The 17,168-nt window shown below is 32.9% G+C and overlaps 2 protein-coding genes across 6 annotated transcripts; one reads left to right on the top strand and one right to left on the bottom strand.

The window, feature by feature from the left end:
• Window positions 1-3,414: 3,414 nt before the first annotated feature.
• On the bottom strand, window positions 3,415-6,776 carry LOC125846468 (uncharacterized). 3 transcript variants are annotated; one of them, XM_049525892.1, is made up of 5 exons: window positions 6,616-6,776; window positions 4,358-4,426; window positions 4,149-4,255; window positions 3,925-4,066; window positions 3,415-3,786 (listed from the first exon to the last, which is right to left on the bottom strand). In XM_049525892.1, exons 1-4 carry the CDS (start codon window positions 6,752-6,754, stop codon window positions 3,926-3,928), a joined length of 456 nt encoding a protein of 151 aa, XP_049381849.1. In that variant the 5' UTR covers window positions 6,755-6,776; the 3' UTR covers window positions 3,415-3,786; window position 3,925. The 3 variants fall into 3 exon arrangements, with proteins under 3 accessions (XP_049381849.1, XP_049381850.1, XP_049381848.1); XM_049525893.1 differs by having other exon boundaries at window positions 3,415-3,689; XM_049525891.1 differs by having other exon boundaries at window positions 3,415-3,533.
• A 774-nt stretch (window positions 6,777-7,550) lies between these two features.
• LOC125848999 (V-type proton ATPase subunit F) lies at window positions 7,551-13,590 on the top strand. Of its 3 annotated transcripts, none has more exons than XM_049528971.1 (5): window positions 7,551-7,678; window positions 8,013-8,092; window positions 9,067-9,148; window positions 11,787-11,869; window positions 13,136-13,590. In XM_049528971.1, exons 2-5 carry the CDS (start codon window positions 8,030-8,032, stop codon window positions 13,298-13,300), a joined length of 393 nt encoding a protein of 130 aa, XP_049384928.1. In that variant the 5' UTR covers window positions 7,551-7,678; window positions 8,013-8,029; the 3' UTR covers window positions 13,301-13,590. The 3 variants fall into 3 exon arrangements, with proteins under 3 accessions (XP_049384928.1, XP_049384930.1, XP_049384929.1); XM_049528973.1 differs by having other exon boundaries at window positions 7,555-7,664; window positions 7,998-8,092; XM_049528972.1 differs by having other exon boundaries at window positions 7,557-7,662.
• Window positions 13,591-17,168: the final 3,578 nt, after the last annotated feature.

Raw genomic sequence — 17,168 nt, 5'->3', positions numbered from 1 at the left:
GATATTCAAAAACTATACGAAAAGTACTATAAGTTGCAATTTTTTGCATATCAATATGATGAAAATATACATCGTAAAATGTTGGTCAAAGTTCTTATTATTTGACTCTAAAAAGGAAACCATGACAATTAATTGTGGACGGAGGGAGTAGTACCTAACGCATGCATTTAACATCTTGAGATAAGAGCCCTCTTGAACCATGAGCAGAGGATATCCCATTTGTAACAAGATAAATATTCTCCTGGAGAGGGTTACAATTTTAAATTTTAATATCCAGTTAAATTACTCTTTCATTTTAAAATTCTTTATCATGTTTTTTCATTTACATGTCCTTTTAGAAAAAAAATAATTAAGAGGGGTATTTAATTATTTTTATTTTTTATTGAATAGTTATTCTATTTATGTGATAAAATTGTGAAGTATTTGTAGTTTTAAAAATTAATTACTACTAAGGATAATATAAAATTAAAAAAATGTTTTAAACTTTTAGAATGATATGTATTTTAAAATAATGTTTTTTTCATAAAAATAATAAATATTTTGATACAATGGAATACAGTACAATAAAAGTGGAAACTAAAAACTTCCATTTTGTTGTACCTTTATGTAACTTCGAAACATTTAAGCTTTATTTCAGAAAAAATAAATTGCATCTACTTTCAATAAGTTTTATTTAATTTGGTTTAGACTAATTATTTTTCAATAATTAAGAAAATATTAATTTTTCTAAGTAATTCTAAAGGTAAATATTTATTGAATAAGTAAATTCTAAAAGTAAATATTTATGTGATAGGGACCAATGTAAGCTATCACTTTCTCTTTAATTATTTGACATTGAAATGTGTGGCACTAATTCATGTAATAACTACTTCCTTTAATTTTGACCAATGCTGGATTACATAGTACAGTACTATGATTTAGATTGGATTTTTATTTTTTTTTCCTTCTCCATTATTTTAAAAATAAAAATTAACTTTTAACCTATAAAAAAATATAGTCTTTTTTATTTTATCTTTAGCATTAATTACTTATTTCTCAAATTATTCTTCAAGTCATAAAACTATATACGTATTAATTAAAATGAATACTATGATAAAATACTTATATTAGTATCGATGCTATGGTGATAAACAATCTACCCTACAAGTAAGATCAAGAAAGAGCACATATAAGTCGTTTATCATACTATTTTTAATTTTTGTTTGCCTTTTAAAATATAAGTCATTTTTTAAGCTATTCCATAAGGGCATCTCCAACTCTATCTTTTTTGAAGCTATCACTCAAGGGCATCTCTAAATCTATCCTCTCTATTTTACTATTCAAATATAGAATTCTCTATTTTTTCAAGCAATCAACTTCAACTCAATTCTCTATTTTACTCTCTAAAAAAGTCTTTTTTTTCCTCTCCTCAATATTATATTATTATTATTATTTTAATTTCATTTTTATTTTCTTATTTCATAATATAATTTTCTTTCTTTCTTTTTCAAATAATCACTTTGTATAATTTTCATGTAATATAAATTTTAGTTTTTAAAATTTTTTATTTTATTTAAAATTTCTAAATAACATACTTGCAAATAAATATTATATAATATATAAATTAGTGGACATAAATTGCTACCAAAATTTTTGTGATATTTTATTATGTTACGTATTGTGTTATCTCGTTATTATGTTTTGTATTGTATTTTTAAATTAAATTTTTCATCTTATTATTTTAATTTTGTGCATTCATCATAGTGACAGATAATTATAATAATATCAAATCATATTAAAGTGACGAATTTTTTTTTTAAAAAAATATTATTATTAATTCGAGATGATAATAGTGTGTATTAAATAATATATTTTTAAAAATATTATAATACATTTAAAAAGAATGATGTATATTAAATATTTAATTAATGGTCTTATATGAAAAATGATGTGTTAATTATAAAATAATAGAAATATAAACAAAATATCAAAAAGTAAAATAGAGAGGGTGAATGGTAGTTTTTCAAATTTGGAGAACTACTATTCATTTCTTTATAAGTGGAGAATAAAGAGTGAAATGAAAGGTGGTTGGAGAGCTCATTCTCTATTTTGTTTTCCAAATAAAGAAAATGAAGAGTAAAATAGAGGTGGATTGGAGATGGTCTTACGCTCTATAGTCCAAAAAAATGAAGCGCTACTTAAGTGTGACATTTAAAAAAAAAATAAAAATAAAAGATGCTTAGACAAATATTTTTATAAATTAATTAAGATATTTTTCTTAGTATTTTCCAAGCGTGGAGTATTTATATATTTATTCGAAAAAAATATTAAGTCAGAACGTGCTCCAACACGGAGCACCAGAAAAAAAGAAGCTTCAGAAGAATATTCTAAAAATATTCATAAAGAATACTTCAAAGGGGTCTTTCAACTTGATGGGCTTCCACATTGTAGGCATGTATTGGTCATAATAGATATGCTTTGATTAAACTAAAGTTGATCAACAATATCTTTTTATACGTGAAGAGGAGACGTACATACATTAAATGAGGAGGTGTAAGACGTTAAATATAGTGGATATGAGGTAAGGTAAGGCCGAAAAAGTATTGAAGAGAAATATGATAAGGTATGACATGACATGACATAATGTAATCTTACAGAGAATATGACCTTAGATATGAAGGTATGAAGATCACGGATCAGAGAGAAAACATGTATCTTGCTTTTCAATGGGATTAGGTTCAATGAGAGTTTGATATATAGCACCATGTCTGTTGTGGTATATATTAGTGGTAGATTGCTTTTGATATCTGTTACCATAAATATTGTCTATTGTGTTTTAGTTATAACATTATTTAGTTGTTGTTACTATTATTTTTTTGGAATATTTTGTATTCCTTTTCTAATCAAGTGACATGTCTTCTTCATAGTTGTATTTCCTTTTTCATAGTTACTTTCATTTGTTACACTTGAGCACGAGGGTCTTTTGAAAACCACCTCCTTACCTCCACGAGAGAGACGGATAAAATCTGCATAACTTTATCCTCCCAAAGCCTCACTTATATAAGATTATATTGGGTATATTATTACTGTCAACAATATCCTTTCGACAATCCAATCAATTACAATTAAACTAAACATAAAAGCAGCTTATAATGCAACAAGCAAGTCCTTGTCACAAACTTGTGACTCACAAGTTATTGATACTAACCTTTCTAGCCCCACTCAACTGTTCCATCATCCATCATAGAAAAATAACTCACTTTAATACATTCGATCCCAAATATTAGTCGTTTTGGCAAAACTGAATTTATTTCAAAATATTTGACGGTTGAGAGAACCGAGAAGTCACTTAAATAGTTTTTTCAATATCTACCCTTTACTGTTCCAATTAATGGAGTGTTAAGACATGCATGTAAGGTACATTTCGACGAATACTAATTTTTGAATCCTTTATTTCCAGGGCAACTTCCAGACCCTTGGCAGCAGCCTAAAGTACATCATGATAGTCCATTTTCACCGCGTAAAAACTCAAAATACATATATACTAGCAGAACCTGACCATCAAACTAGTTACATCAAGTTGACAAAGCACAAGTCTTGCGATTTAATATACATGATTCTAGGTACAAGTTTTGTAAGATGGCTGGAAGTACACTTAGCCTCTTCTAGTATGCAGTAATTGACCTGGACTGACATGCAACGCGCCATGCCTCAGAGAACAAACACAATATATATGTGGGCTTACATGCAAAACACAGGGTGCAATGACAGAACAAGTAAACTAGTTCTGTTGCCTGTAGGAGTGACCTAAGAGTGAAATTTTACGCAATAGAATTTTTATCAAGTCTACCCGAAGCTGCAGCATAGTAGTTTCCAGAATGATGACTTGTGGAACTGTCATTCACCTATCAATGAATGACATTCTAACACTAGAGTAAGCCTTACCTTAGCAGTTTTCTTTTAGGTCTGGAACTTCGTTTTCAGATGCTAATCTTTCCACAGGTGGTCCACAACTTTTCGGATATCTGCCAAAGTCTTTCTTTGTAGGCTTTGCAAGTTCCACAGAAATAACCCTGCCATCGAGGTACTGACAAGGGAAGAAAGAATGTGACGAAGAAGACATACTGTGAAAGGAATTAAAAATCCAAAACAAATTTATTGAGTATAACCTTGTGATCCATGCTATCAAGAGCAAGCATGGCATTTTCTTGAGAAGTGTACTGAATAAAAGCATATCCTTTTGATCTCTTGGTCACTTCATCCTTGACAATCTTAACTGGTAAAGGAAGTAAATACATTTAAAAATACAGATCACAATCTCAACTAAAAGAAAGAGTAGAATAGATAAGAGAAATTATCTTCAAGCAACAGCACATACCTTCAGCAACCTGACCAAAATTTGAAAATATTTTGTCCAGACAACTTTCATCAGTGGAGTATGATAGATCTATGGTTCAAAAATAAGACAGAAATTTTGGAACTTTAGAGAACCACCCCCGCTGAATGAAAAACATGTGGTATATCTAAGAGAGCAAGTGACTTGTAGCATAAGGGTTACAGAGAAAAATGTCTAGCATTTCAGTATTTCAAAACTATCTTTTTCGTCAAAAACTGTCATTCATTACATCTACAAGTTGGTCAATGGCAACTATAGAGTGTAAAGATAGATTAATGCTTAAAGGTATGATTTTAACTTAGTTAATTATGGAACCTATCATTTAGAGGTATCAGCGCCGAATATTCTGGACTCTTCATTGAGAAACACCAGGAAAGTTTCCAGCATATGTATATTAGTAACTAGAAAACCTTTGAGTTTACAACACTAGAAGTCAAATATTTTCTCGCTAAAATGATACTGAACATATAGTTCCTTAAGGGAAACTTACAGCATTACACTGAGATACTTATCTCCTTCTACATAACCTCATTCGTTCTTCTATTTTTCCTCGTTTTTTTCTGATTTTTTACAAGCAAATATCTCCAATGACTGCTTTCAGTAGTCAGACAACAGTACTCTTCTTACTACCTTGGAATGTCAAGGATAGTCAGAACGCATTTTACATAGGAATTGCTTACTAATATCACTATTTTACATATTTAAAATAATGACTAGCTGAAGCACTACATGCCTGTAGCCCCTTTTTAATTTCATGCCCTTTAAGCTCAAGAAGTGGGACGTTACCCAATAACATGAAGTGTTTACTTTTCATCAAATATCATAACTACTCGGACCAAAGATCTGAATTCTATTCAGCCTGAAGCACAGTTTGAACCACGTAAATGTCTAGACCTAGCATATTCGAGCAACTTCTTCAACAAGAAGCAGCATAATTGTAGACTTGAAATCATGAAGTCTAAAGCAGCTGATAAGATTTACATATACCACCACCACTATTGAAGAGCATCACTAGCTTTTATCATCCATGTGAAACAGAAAAATGCAACACTACTACATAGGCAGTAAAACCTCAAAATACTGAATCTTTACAATGATATATTGACGGTCTTACCAAATATACAATGTTGCAATGTCTACTTTTTACTAGTACCAGAATGCAGAGACAAGATATGACATAAAGAAATATAAACTCCTAAGAGGTTTATTAGTTAGTATTATCGCAATATTGCCGAGTCAAGATAATGTATAAAGGAACATACAATTTTAGGAGGCTTATCACCTAAGTTGCTGGAACTCTTTGCTTTTGATGCCGCACCCGTGTCGGATTTTCCAAAAATACACTATTTTTGGAGAATCCGACACGCACCCGTCAACATTTTTGAAGAGTCCAAGCAACATAGCTTATCACTAGTTACTACATCACTATTTGATCAGAATAGCAAACAAGCAATGTGGGTTGTACATTACTGGTGCCAAGCAGTACTCAGACTACAACAAATTCCACCAATAAGGATCCAAGTCAAACTTATTTCTATCTTTGATTTCATTTCTGCCCACCCTTTCTTGGAAAAGATACTATGAAGTCAATTAAGTTTTTCAGCTTTGACCTACAGATGTTGTATCCAAGCTTCAAAAATTCTTAAAGGTTTAGCTTTTATAGGACTTGGGTGAAACATAAAACTAAGACAAGTTCAAAAACAATCATCCACACTACTCATGGATAGTAGATACCATATTATTGATTCAAGGAGTAAACTTTCAATCTGATCCAAGCTACCAGTAAGAAGCTAATGTCATCTTTCAGATGTGTTTTTTTAGTTTAACAAGCACCTTTTCTTTTTCTAGTAGCAATAACATTGTGCAGGGAAGTAAATCTGGGCCAACAGAAAGTAAAATGTTAGAGTAGGTTAGAGTCTCACATTGGTCGGAGAATGAACTGGTGGTATACTTATATAGAGTTGAGCAATCGCAATACTCCACTCGTTAGCTAGCTTTTGGGGTTGAGTTAGGCTCAGGTGTCATATATGAGAACCAAGTCCATCCCGTTAAACTCCCCTCATGAACTAGCTTTTGAAGTTAAGTTAGACCCATATGTCGTATCTTTATCCAGTTAACTTAACCTAGTAAAACAGATATCTAGATTATCTCCTCACCCATTTCAGAGATTATCATTTGGGATAAAGTACAGTTGCTGATATTAAATGTTAAATATAAGGAGGAGGGAGTAAATTGCTTACTTCTAACCATAACTTTGCTGGCGAGAGGGTAGCTAGAAAAGCTAGCTTGGGTTTTGAAGGATTTGTGTCCATTTGGTGGCTGCAACAGAACAATGGATGAGCTGCTTGGCCATACCCCTTTGCACATCAACATCATCATCACCAATTTGTCAAGATGAAAATAATCCAAATGGTCCTTAATATATAAGTGTATGAATGTTTTAGTCCTTCATATATACTATACTACAAAAAAAAAATCATGTTAACTTTTCATATATAATACTTAACTAAAATATTTCTTAATGAGTATATACTATTCTTGCTTTTCTTATAACATAAGTTTTGTTCTTGCAGCACAAGACATAATTGAGTTATGATTTCAAAGACACAAATATATGTTAATTATTCATAAAAAAAAATTCATAAAAGATAGCTAAAAGTTAATCTTTCTACTCATTATATAAGATTTGATTATAACCAAAAAGTTCCACTCTCATTTCTATGCTTTTATATAGTTACTAGTTTTGATGCATGTGCGTTGTGTAAGTTGCTGATTAATTTTTTTAAAAAAATTTACTTCCACCATTACCCTTGTGACTTAATTGGTTGGGGAACAAGTTATTCCGAAATTAGTTATCTCGAGATTGCTATCGCACCCTCAATGTGATACAAAAATAATACTATAATTTCATCATTTTTAAAGTTTAAGTCATAGAAGTAAGAGTTATTTTAAATAACTTTGTTAACAATAGGGGTATAGTTATTCTAAAAGTATAATTGTAGGGCTGTATTTGTTCCAAAAGTATAATGAAGGTTAAATATAAATAATTTCTGAAAATACAGGGGCAAAATTAAGCACTTTCCCCAAAGAGGTGGGCAGTTGTGCGTAATTTAAAACTCTTGGGGCTTAAAGTCTACATTCAACTCTTTCCATTTTTAACTTCCTGTTTCCAGTTTCTACTCATCAGCGAACAGCAAATATCCAAATATCATCAGTTTTTCCCCTTGTTGTTTCTTCGATTCGTCTCTGTCGAGCGATTGGATCCCTCAAAGGCTAAAAACTTCAAATTAAGCTTGGCAAAAGGTTACATTCACAACTTCGAAAGCTTATTTTTTCCGTTCAATTTTGTTATTTCAAAGGATTTCGATCTGATTTGTCATGATTTATTCGATTGTTGTTTAACAACTTAAAATTTAGGAAAATCCTTACTGGGTTTTCATCAAACTTTGAAACTAGTGTTGGGTTTTGAAAATTTCAAGGTTTTGAATATTTAAGCTATGTTAAATCTGATTTCTTTTTCTGCTGGTGGTTTGTTAATAGTTTAAGATTTGATTTGATATCTGAATCTGTCAATGTGTTCAAGAGTCTTACTTTTTGAATCGTGACTATTTTTATTTTATTTTATCTGTGGTTGCAGAAACCTTGCTTTCTTAGATGGCTAACCGAGCTCCTGTCAGAACTAACAACTCAGCCCTCATTGCCATGATCGCTGATGAGGTGAACTTTTCACCACATTTTTTTGGGTGTTGCTATGTGTTCTTATTGATAGATTATGCTCTATTTGCATTGTATCAGCCAATCAATGATGGGCTTTGAACCATGTTTTTCTTTGATTTCACTAAACTAATAGAGTCTAAGTTGTGCAGACTCTTCAATTTGATGCTGCACGCATGTCGGATTCTCCAAAAGTACACTACTTTTGGAGAACACATTGGTCGACATTTTTGAAGAGTCCGAACAACATAGAATAGAGTAGATGTACTTTGGTGCTGGAATCATTCATGTGTATGGATTTTCCAAGGAAATAAGTTTTGGGGGATCAAAGTCCTCATGGGAGAGAGGTGAATGGCCCATATAGTCAAGTAAACTATTCTAGCCTGAGTTACTCACTATGCGATATAAGATGAGAAGTGAAAAACTGATGGACACTGAAAAATGATGAAAGACAATTTAGACTAAATAAATCATGGCATCTCTATTCCTTAAATACAAATATCGATAGCTTATCATTGTGGATGAGCTGTTGGTTGTTATTTCTCTAGTGTGTCTTTATCACGATGCCTCAGGGTCATCAGCCATCTTTGAGCATCTATAATATACTCTTTTCCATCAGATCTTTTATGACATGAGTTGTCTTTCACGGACTAATTAGAAGATGATTTGGATGATATATTACATTTGATGTGAGTTTACAGTTGATGTGACTGATGGAGCACTGGTTTTAGCTGGGACTTAATCATGTTTATGTTGTGCATCATATGTACGATCAGAACTCTGTGGAGACGGGATAGCAATTATCTATCTCATCTGTTGTTTGATTAAGTTTTTGTATGCAACTTTTTGAATTGGTAAACAATTACTACCCACTTACTGTCATGGGACTTTTATGATGAATAGCTTGTTAGTCTACATACATGTGATAGATGATATCTAGACATACTGATGCTGATGGAAATAAGTTGTTTATATAGGACACAATTACAGGATTTTTACTGGCTGGAGTTGGCAATGTCGATTTGAGGAGGAAAACAAATTACCTTATTGTGGATTCAAGTAAGTTTCAATTTTGGAATTACCAGTTCTTCAGTAGTTTTGAGGATCTTTCATTAACTTTATGCTGTAGCTTCTACTCTCCACCAAAATAGCATAGTTAGTTATTTTCCAAATTAGCAAATTCTCTTCCAACCGGTTAGTCTCTCTTACCTATGTAGAGAAAAGATCTTTGAATTTGGGGGAGGGAATTTAAATGATAGTTTTTGCTGCTACATATCAGAAACAACCTCTCTACCTTCAAAAGGAAGGGGTAAGGCTGTGCACACACCACCCTTCCCAGACCCACTTGTGGAATCACACTGTTACGTTGTTGTAGTTTTTGCTGCTACATCTGGTTCACTAGCTTCCTATTGGTAGGAATTATTAGATGTCATATGTGATCTGAAACTTAGAGGCAATATGATAGGGGGAAGATGGATCAATGATAATCTTTGCCAAATATTGCTCAATAGAGAGGATGATGAAGGGATTTTGTTCAGTCACGTAGTAAAGTGAAGTGTTCAAACTAAAGAGGAGTTTCTGATATTAGTGTCCAAGATGAAGGACTGGAATAGCAAGTACCTTAATATCCTGTGCCCTCCAAGGTAGAACAAGAGAATGCTTCAGACTTCAGTGGATAAAGACTCACATTGCATATCCTTCCATATTTGAACGAAGAATAAGTAAATTAGACAACCAATGATAAAACGTTGAGCTTCAGGTATTTTCTTGGAAATGTCAGCCACTGACAGTGATAAATTCAGAAGTTCTGGGGTTGCCATTATAGTTGAATTTTGTCTCTGTTCCAAAAGTTATCAGAAATTATTGGTCATGTTCAGTTCCGAAAGTCATTTCACTATTTCGTCTCTTCCTTTTTCATGATAAGTCATGCCCCTATGGTTATGGAGAAGAAAATATTGTTTTTTTTTTCAATTTGTAGATAGCCTTATTAGAATGTCTCAAGAAAATGCCCCCAAGGCCTCTAGCTCAAGTGGCAAAAGGTGGAGGATTTGTGGCTTAGGTCACAGGTTCAAGCCCCACACCATGCAAAGCGAAGCCCGGTATTTAAGTGGAGAAGGGTAGAGGGGCGGGCCCATTATCCACCAAGTTTAGAAGGCTGTGATTGGTCCAAAGGGCGGGTCACAGACGGATTTCTCGGTTATCAAAAAAAAATGTCTCAAGAAAATTCTCTTATGCACCTGAAGAAAATAAAAATATTTCTACATCTATTCTTGTCATCTCTGAATAGTAACATTTTTTAATTTCATTTTTATTGGTGTAGTTTTATTTCATAATATCATATTTCCATATTTGGGAAATAGTTAATCTTATTATCCCCATTTTACCTTTAATGACCTAACTTGTTGGGACCAACATCATATAAAAGTTCATCTTTTCATGTGGAGAGAGATATAGAATTGTTGGTAATAACGGCAATTTTTGCACTTTGCAAAATATTTAGCTTATGTGTAAAGTAAATTCATTTGTTTCTTAAACTTTTGTTCGGTAAAACACCCGCCAAATAAATTGGAATGGAGGAAGCACAATGTATTTCTGGGATTTGGATCTCCAAATTTTGTTTTCCTGATGACGTAAAAAAATACAACTTGATATATAACTAATCAATATGGATTTTTTCAATCTAAAAATCCTTCTCAATGTTAATTATTAATAATAATTGTAACAACAATTATGAGTATTAGAATTCCCACTGCTTAACTTTCAATTCGCCTCTGACCATCAAATGAAATGTACTTTTATGAAATACTCGAAAGAGAAACCAGTGCATATTAGCACTCAAGGATATGGCCTAGTGGTTAATGAAGTGAGTTGATAACCATGAAGTCTTAGGTTCAAATCCCAGCAGGGACAAAAACACTAGGTGATTTCTTGTCATCTGTCCTAGGCTTGGTGGACAGAGTTACTTGGTTATTGCTTTAGCTGCAGAGACTTGTTAAAACTCTAGCCTTAAGAATGTAGCTAGGGCTAGAGGAGATGCCTTCAAAGCATCTATTGTTTCTTTCTGTCCGGACACCAAACAATGCAAGCAAGGATCATCTTCCATACTTTCCTGATGGGGTTTCAACCTTCCATGAGTTCCAACTAACCAGGGCATCTTTAATGCTTTCTGGCATAACCCATTTGAGACCAAAAGCTGAGAAGAGCATGTTCCATATGCCTGTGACTGCTGTACAATGAAGATGTCTGTTGGTCTCTAAGGCCTGATGGCACATGTAGCAGCTGTTGTCAATATGGATTTTTCACCTGACGAGGTTGTCTTAGGTGAGGGAGGGTTCATGAAGGGCTAGACAGCTAAAACAAATCACGTAGGGGGTAACTTTGCTTTCCAGATTAACTTCCATGGCCAATTAACTAACATTTCACAGGCATATGGTACATGCTTTTGTTTTGCTAACTCTCTTATCTAGACTAATATAGGAGACTCTCAATAGAGTCAATCTACATGTTTAGATTATAACCAAACAGATTGACCTTTTTGTTGGTAATGAATTCAAAAGTTACTTCTAATTTAATTGCTGAGTGAAGGATGGTATATAGGGAGCTGGTGATTCCTGTGAGTGGTAGAACTTTTCATCTTTATCTCAGAGTTCAAAATTATGGAAAGAAAGTAATATAGATTTCCTATGCTCATGTTCAGAAACAACGGTGAAGCAGATTGAAGATGCTTTTAAGGAATTCACCACAAGAGAGGACATCGCAATAGTGTTAATCAGCCAATATGTAAGTTTCCTACTCTTCTCCTTTGTTGTTTGGTTTATCAATTTTTACATGTCCATATTATGTAGTCAAGAATATTATCTGTATTTGGTGGTTGCGTTACATGTAGCTCTGCTCAAGTGCCACAATAGAATTGGTTATGTTTCAGCTGCTAATTATGTCGTACATAGTGTTTAACTGTTTATTGGTCGAAATCTTTCATTGTTTGAATTTTGGAACTAACTATTATCTGGCCAAACTTCAGTTGCTCTCAAGTCATCAGAAACCTGCTAGAGTAAAAAAGAGTAATGTGATCTGTATTTCCTGTTGGATGCGTAGATTACAGTGGCTACTGCATCAATCAGCTTACATTTTCTCCTCCAAAAAAACCAACTCCATAGGACTTATAAAAGCAAAAGTCGATAATAATTGATCATAGCCATTTAAAGCCTGCTTGTCGAATCTCTATCACCCCCATAAGGTGAAAGTGTATTTGGTTGGATAAAGGCAGGAGGAGGGGACATAAAAAAGAAGTAGTCCTAGGTTATTTTCCTTGTTTAGTTATGCAATACAAGTGACGAGATGTGATCTCCATGTCAGTTTTTTAGCCAGTCTGAACCTCGTCAAAATGAGGAGATAATTGTTCATGCATTCTTTCCAAACAACTTAAAGAAATGATTAGTGTTTTTAAAAAAAAAATTGAAATGATAAGTGCTTTAACAAGTAAAGAAAACCTCTCAGTCACTCAAACAGAGGTTTGAAGCTATCCGGTTAAGTACTCTACGTCTGCCTCTATTAAATTAGTCGCTTGTAGACATGGAACAAACCGAGGCTGTGCAATGGAAGTACTCCTTTGGTATGTTTAGTATATAAAGGGAAAGGTTACTAGTTTGCTAAGGATAAGAAAAGCTGTCAATTCCCTCCCTCTCCCTGTCGAATCAAATTTGTACGTACACGAGCTTAGCACTTACCATTTCTTATCTGCCCTTAGAATTATTATTGTTTTTAGATACACTAAAGATTGTGGCTTGCGGTCAAAATGCATCTTTTACTTTTGTTATACTCCAGTTCAATTTCAATCTACTAAGTAAATCCAACTAACACTGTGTAATATGGTGGAGGAGTTCTCTATCTACCGCAAGTACTTTAAATTATTAGGCTGCAGTTTTATGTCTGGGGGGAACTGGTGGCCTCCATTTTCTAAAATTGAAGACTCACGGAAAATAAGGGTCTAAAGTAGAGTTAATTGGCATTTCACTCAATTTATTCCTCTTGGTTTATCCTTTTCAGGTGGCCAACATGATAAGATTTTTGGTTGATAGTTACAACAAACCAATTCCAGCCATTTTGGAGATTCCTTCAAAGGACCATCCATATGATCCTGCCCATGATTCTGTTCTATCACGAGTGAAGTATCTCTTCTCCGCCGAATCAGTAGCCGGCGATAGGCGTTAATGTTGGAGTAATGTTTCTATATGCCCCAACTATTTCATAATTATCTTGATATTGTGTCATGTCCCCACTCTATCAAGAGATAATTCATTTTGTAATCTGTTTTAGATATTTAAGCGGTTTGTGTTGTTCTTGAGTGTTGATTCAAGAAGTTGTATAAGTTAAAAGTGTGACTGGGAGTGAACAACTTGTTGCAAATAAGTCAGTTGCTCTGTACTTTGGGAGGTTCAATTGATATTATGGATGATTATTCTTGAAGAGGAATCAAATAAACTATTTGAGGACTGCATCAATTTTCTGCTCTTTGATCTCACTGTGCTTATGGAAACTTTCTTGTTAGCCCAAGAATATACTCTTCAACTGTGCTTCTGAAAGTGGCCATTTGTTACTTTGTGCTCAAAAGTGACAACGTTTTCTTTTGCGGAGACATGATTTGAACTCGTGACTCAAGGTTATGAGCCTAGCGAGCTACCAAACTGCTCTACCTGAATTCGTAACCTCTATAAGCAGATTCATTTTCTATGTTTTTCCTGATCAAACTAGAAGTGAAATGGGTGCATAAGGATATTGTGCTCGGCCTCCCTACAGTCATAAAATTAAAAGTATCAAGTTTTACGTTTGAAACTCCAACACAATTATTCCTTAGTAGTTCGTTGCTACAACTTCTATTTAGCTCCTTCCGTGTTTACTCGCTTCACTCTCTCTCGTTCAGTATCAGTTTTTCAAAACAACTGATTCTCTTATTCTTGCAGAAAAATAAGTTCTTTTGAACTCATGTTGGCTCCTGTACTAGCAAATTGACCCTTCTATTACTTAACCGCCAAATCTGAGTGTAAACAAAATATACCTAAAGTTTTTGAGACATAAAATGGTTTTGTGGATAATTTATTTTCGACTAAAATCATGTATACATTTATAAAAGAAAATAACTTTAAATTGAAACAACAAAAATAACACAGGCAGAACTTTTACTTTTTCAAATAACAATTAAGGTGAAGCAGGGTCAGGAACGATGAATCTCTTTATGATAAACAGATCCATTTTGCAAGTTCATTATTATAGGTAGTTCCTACAAAGGATCAAACTAATGACATATTCAGCACTTGAATTCTCAATGTAGATGCTACATAGTTTGGTTCTCATTCTTCAGAAACTACGAGTTTAATAAAAGCATCCGTCGACAAAAGAATCACATCATCTCGTGGCTATTGAAAACTAATGAAATCATGACTAATTAAGAACTCAGAAATCACATTAAATCGAGAGATGATATTGATATCACAATTTAATAATAATGACATCAAATAAGATAAATTAAATATATACATGAATAACATTCTCTTTTAACTCACCTTACAAATCGAAGAAAAGAAAAAAAAAATTGAGGTGTTGAACCTCAAACCAAATCTCTCCAATTCTTTTCTTCTTCCAAAAGAGTTAAAAAAAACAAAAAACCATACACTAAATTAAAAGATAACCATCATGATCCCAAATACTTTCACTAATTAACTGATCATCTCCAGTAAAATCACTTAAACACAAATTCTCCAATTCAAAATCACCTAAACTCGAAATATCCATCGTTGGACTATTACTAGAATTCGTCGTTGAAGATGAACCAAATGTTTTATTTTCATTAACTGATACTAACATACCTCCCTTATGTTCTTTCTCCTTTTGATCATTGCAATTATAACAATCATATCCAAATGAAGATACATGAGTTATTGTATTATCTTCTTCAAAATCGTCGTTGTTCTCATCTAGTCCAAAATTTAAATTTATTGGACCTCTATGAGCTCCTAAGAAAGTATTAGCAGTGTGACATCCAGTAAATTGTTGTACTAGAGCTCGAAAATTCGATGCATCTGCATTGAGATGAGTTGTTGGAGTTTTCTTTGATGCTCGAGATCTTCTTCGAATTGGTGACTTTTTTATGGTACCATTTTTAGGACTTAACTCATGACTACACAAAGAGTTTGTAATAGTAGTAGTAGTAGTAGTAGTGTCACAGTTTAAGGTTGATGATCTTGTCATTTGAGGGATAGAAGAGTTTTGCATGGTTTTTTTTTTTTGTTTTATAATTATAACTACTTGTGTTGTGAAGAAATGGAAAAACAACCTAGGCAAGAATGTATATATATAGTGGATTTTATTTTTTGGTTGAAAAATAATTAAAGATGGATGGTTGACTATTTTATTTTTATTTTTGTTTTGTTTGAGTTGGGATTAAGTAAGACCAAGATATATAGGTGTGGAGGTGTGTTTCGAGGAAAGAACATGGTTAGATAATGATATATGTGAATGCGTCATTCATCTATATATATATATATATACTTTTCTTATCAATATTATTTTAGAGAACTATATATTATAATTAACTAAGAGAGAGAATGGGAGTAATTTCAAAGGATAGATGAAATTATGTGGGTTGTGAAAGTAATTATGGTATGGAAGTGGCGTTTTTGAGCGGTGAGAGAATCAATTGTTATGATGATGTGATTTATTCAGAGCGTCTGCATTGGAAAGAAAAATATTTGATTCAATTAGTAATAATACATATTATTGAATCATGTTTTATGTTTTATAGCTTTCAATTTTTTTGTTTGATGAATATATTCTTTGATGTTATTCCTTTATGATGGTTAATTTGAAAATAATAGAATAGTTAAATAGAATTTGTAGCTTGTAGGGTCTTATAAAGTAGAGTATAAGTATAATCACCTAGTTAACTTAACTAATTAAGCATCCTTAATCATCTCCGCGTTGTAATGGAAGGGGCATGTGCTACTTGAAGATTGCGATAGATTTATAAATCATTGTCTTAAATTAATATTCTATTTAGTGAAAATGATTAACTAGTGATTATATTATCTAATGGTTGACCATGAATATTGACACGCAACCTAGAGTACTAAACTAAGTTTTTCATATGCCTGTTGTCAGGTCGTGTTCACACCTTTTGCTTTCTATGTTGCAAAGAACAGAGATATTGAAAAAATTAATTTACTCATGATCAGCCACAATATTTACATAGTTTTACATCTACCTTGTGAAGGGTAAAAATTGTTTTCGATAGACCTTTGACTTAAGTTATAAAAGATATAAAATAAATACAGTAATGAGTAAATCTTCTCCTTTGATATGCTATGTCAGTTCATCTATCACCAAGACAAGTAGAACATGCAAAGAGTTGATTCCTAATGCAATCTCCATTACGACTAGGAAGTGATTTGAGTTTTATCACTAGGTCTTGACTTCATTGTGCAGGTTTTTAATGACCCTAATGTTAGCTACATATACATCTTTAGCCTCAAAACATCTATAGAACTTCATAGGGATTTTGTCATAGGTTTTTTCTAGGTCAATGAATGTCATATATAAGTTCATCTTCCTCACCCTGTTTGGTTCATCAATCTCCTTACGCGATGTATGGCTTTTATAGTCCCCCCCCCCCCTCGTCCCCCCCACCCTCGCCCTGGGCATGGACCAAATTGTTCTCGCTGATAGACACATCCCTCTTCATCTTATCTCGATCATCCTCTCCCAAATTTTCATAGTGTGGTTTAACAACATGATACCCCTATAATTATTACAATTCTGAGCAATATCATTTTATTCTTGTACAACAAAATCGTTGACCCTACCTCCATACCTACACTCTTCCCAAATTCCACTAGAATCTTGTATGACCCGATCAACCTTTCTTTTCTTATCTTATGCATAACCGTTTACAAATCTCCTCAAACTTAATATTCCTATAACATTCAAAATCTCGACGACTTTTAGAGTGCTCTAAATCATTCTGTGAAATATTTTTATCCCCCTCTCTCTTTAAGATACTTCAAACTATATTCCTATAACATTCAAA

This window comes from Solanum stenotomum, chromosome 12 (genome assembly GCF_019186545.1).
Source record: "Solanum stenotomum isolate F172 chromosome 12, ASM1918654v1, whole genome shotgun sequence".
Classification (NCBI taxonomy): domain Eukaryota; kingdom Viridiplantae; phylum Streptophyta; class Magnoliopsida; order Solanales; family Solanaceae; genus Solanum; species Solanum stenotomum.
The sequence above is the reverse complement of the archived record's forward strand: the minus strand, read 5'-3'. Positions and strand labels throughout refer to the sequence as shown.

What these genes read in the sequence shown, in the direction of transcription:
- LOC125846468 (XM_049525892.1), bottom strand. Translation starts at nt 6,754, where the DNA reads ATGATGATGTTGATGTGCAAAGGGGTATGGCCAAGCAGCTCATCCATT. An exon ending in CAGCAAAGTTATGGTTAGAA is followed by an intron (nt 4,427 to 6,615) that starts GTAAGCAATTTA and finishes TTTGAACCATAG; the next exon opens with ATCTATCATACTCCACTGAT. An exon ending in TTTTGGTCAGGTTGCTGAAG is followed by an intron (nt 4,256 to 4,357) that starts GTATGTGCTGTT and finishes TTCCTTTACCAG; the next exon opens with TTAAGATTGTCAAGGATGAA.
- LOC125848999 (XM_049528971.1), top strand. Translation starts at nt 8,030, where the DNA reads ATGGCTAACCGAGCTCCTGTCAGAACTAACAACTCAGCCCTCATTGCC. An exon ending in TTGCCATGATCGCTGATGAG is followed by an intron (nt 8,093 to 9,066) that starts GTGAACTTTTCA and finishes TTGTTTATATAG; the next exon opens with GACACAATTACAGGATTTTT. An exon ending in TAGTGTTAATCAGCCAATAT is followed by an intron (nt 11,870 to 13,135) that starts GTAAGTTTCCTA and finishes TATCCTTTTCAG; the next exon opens with GTGGCCAACATGATAAGATT.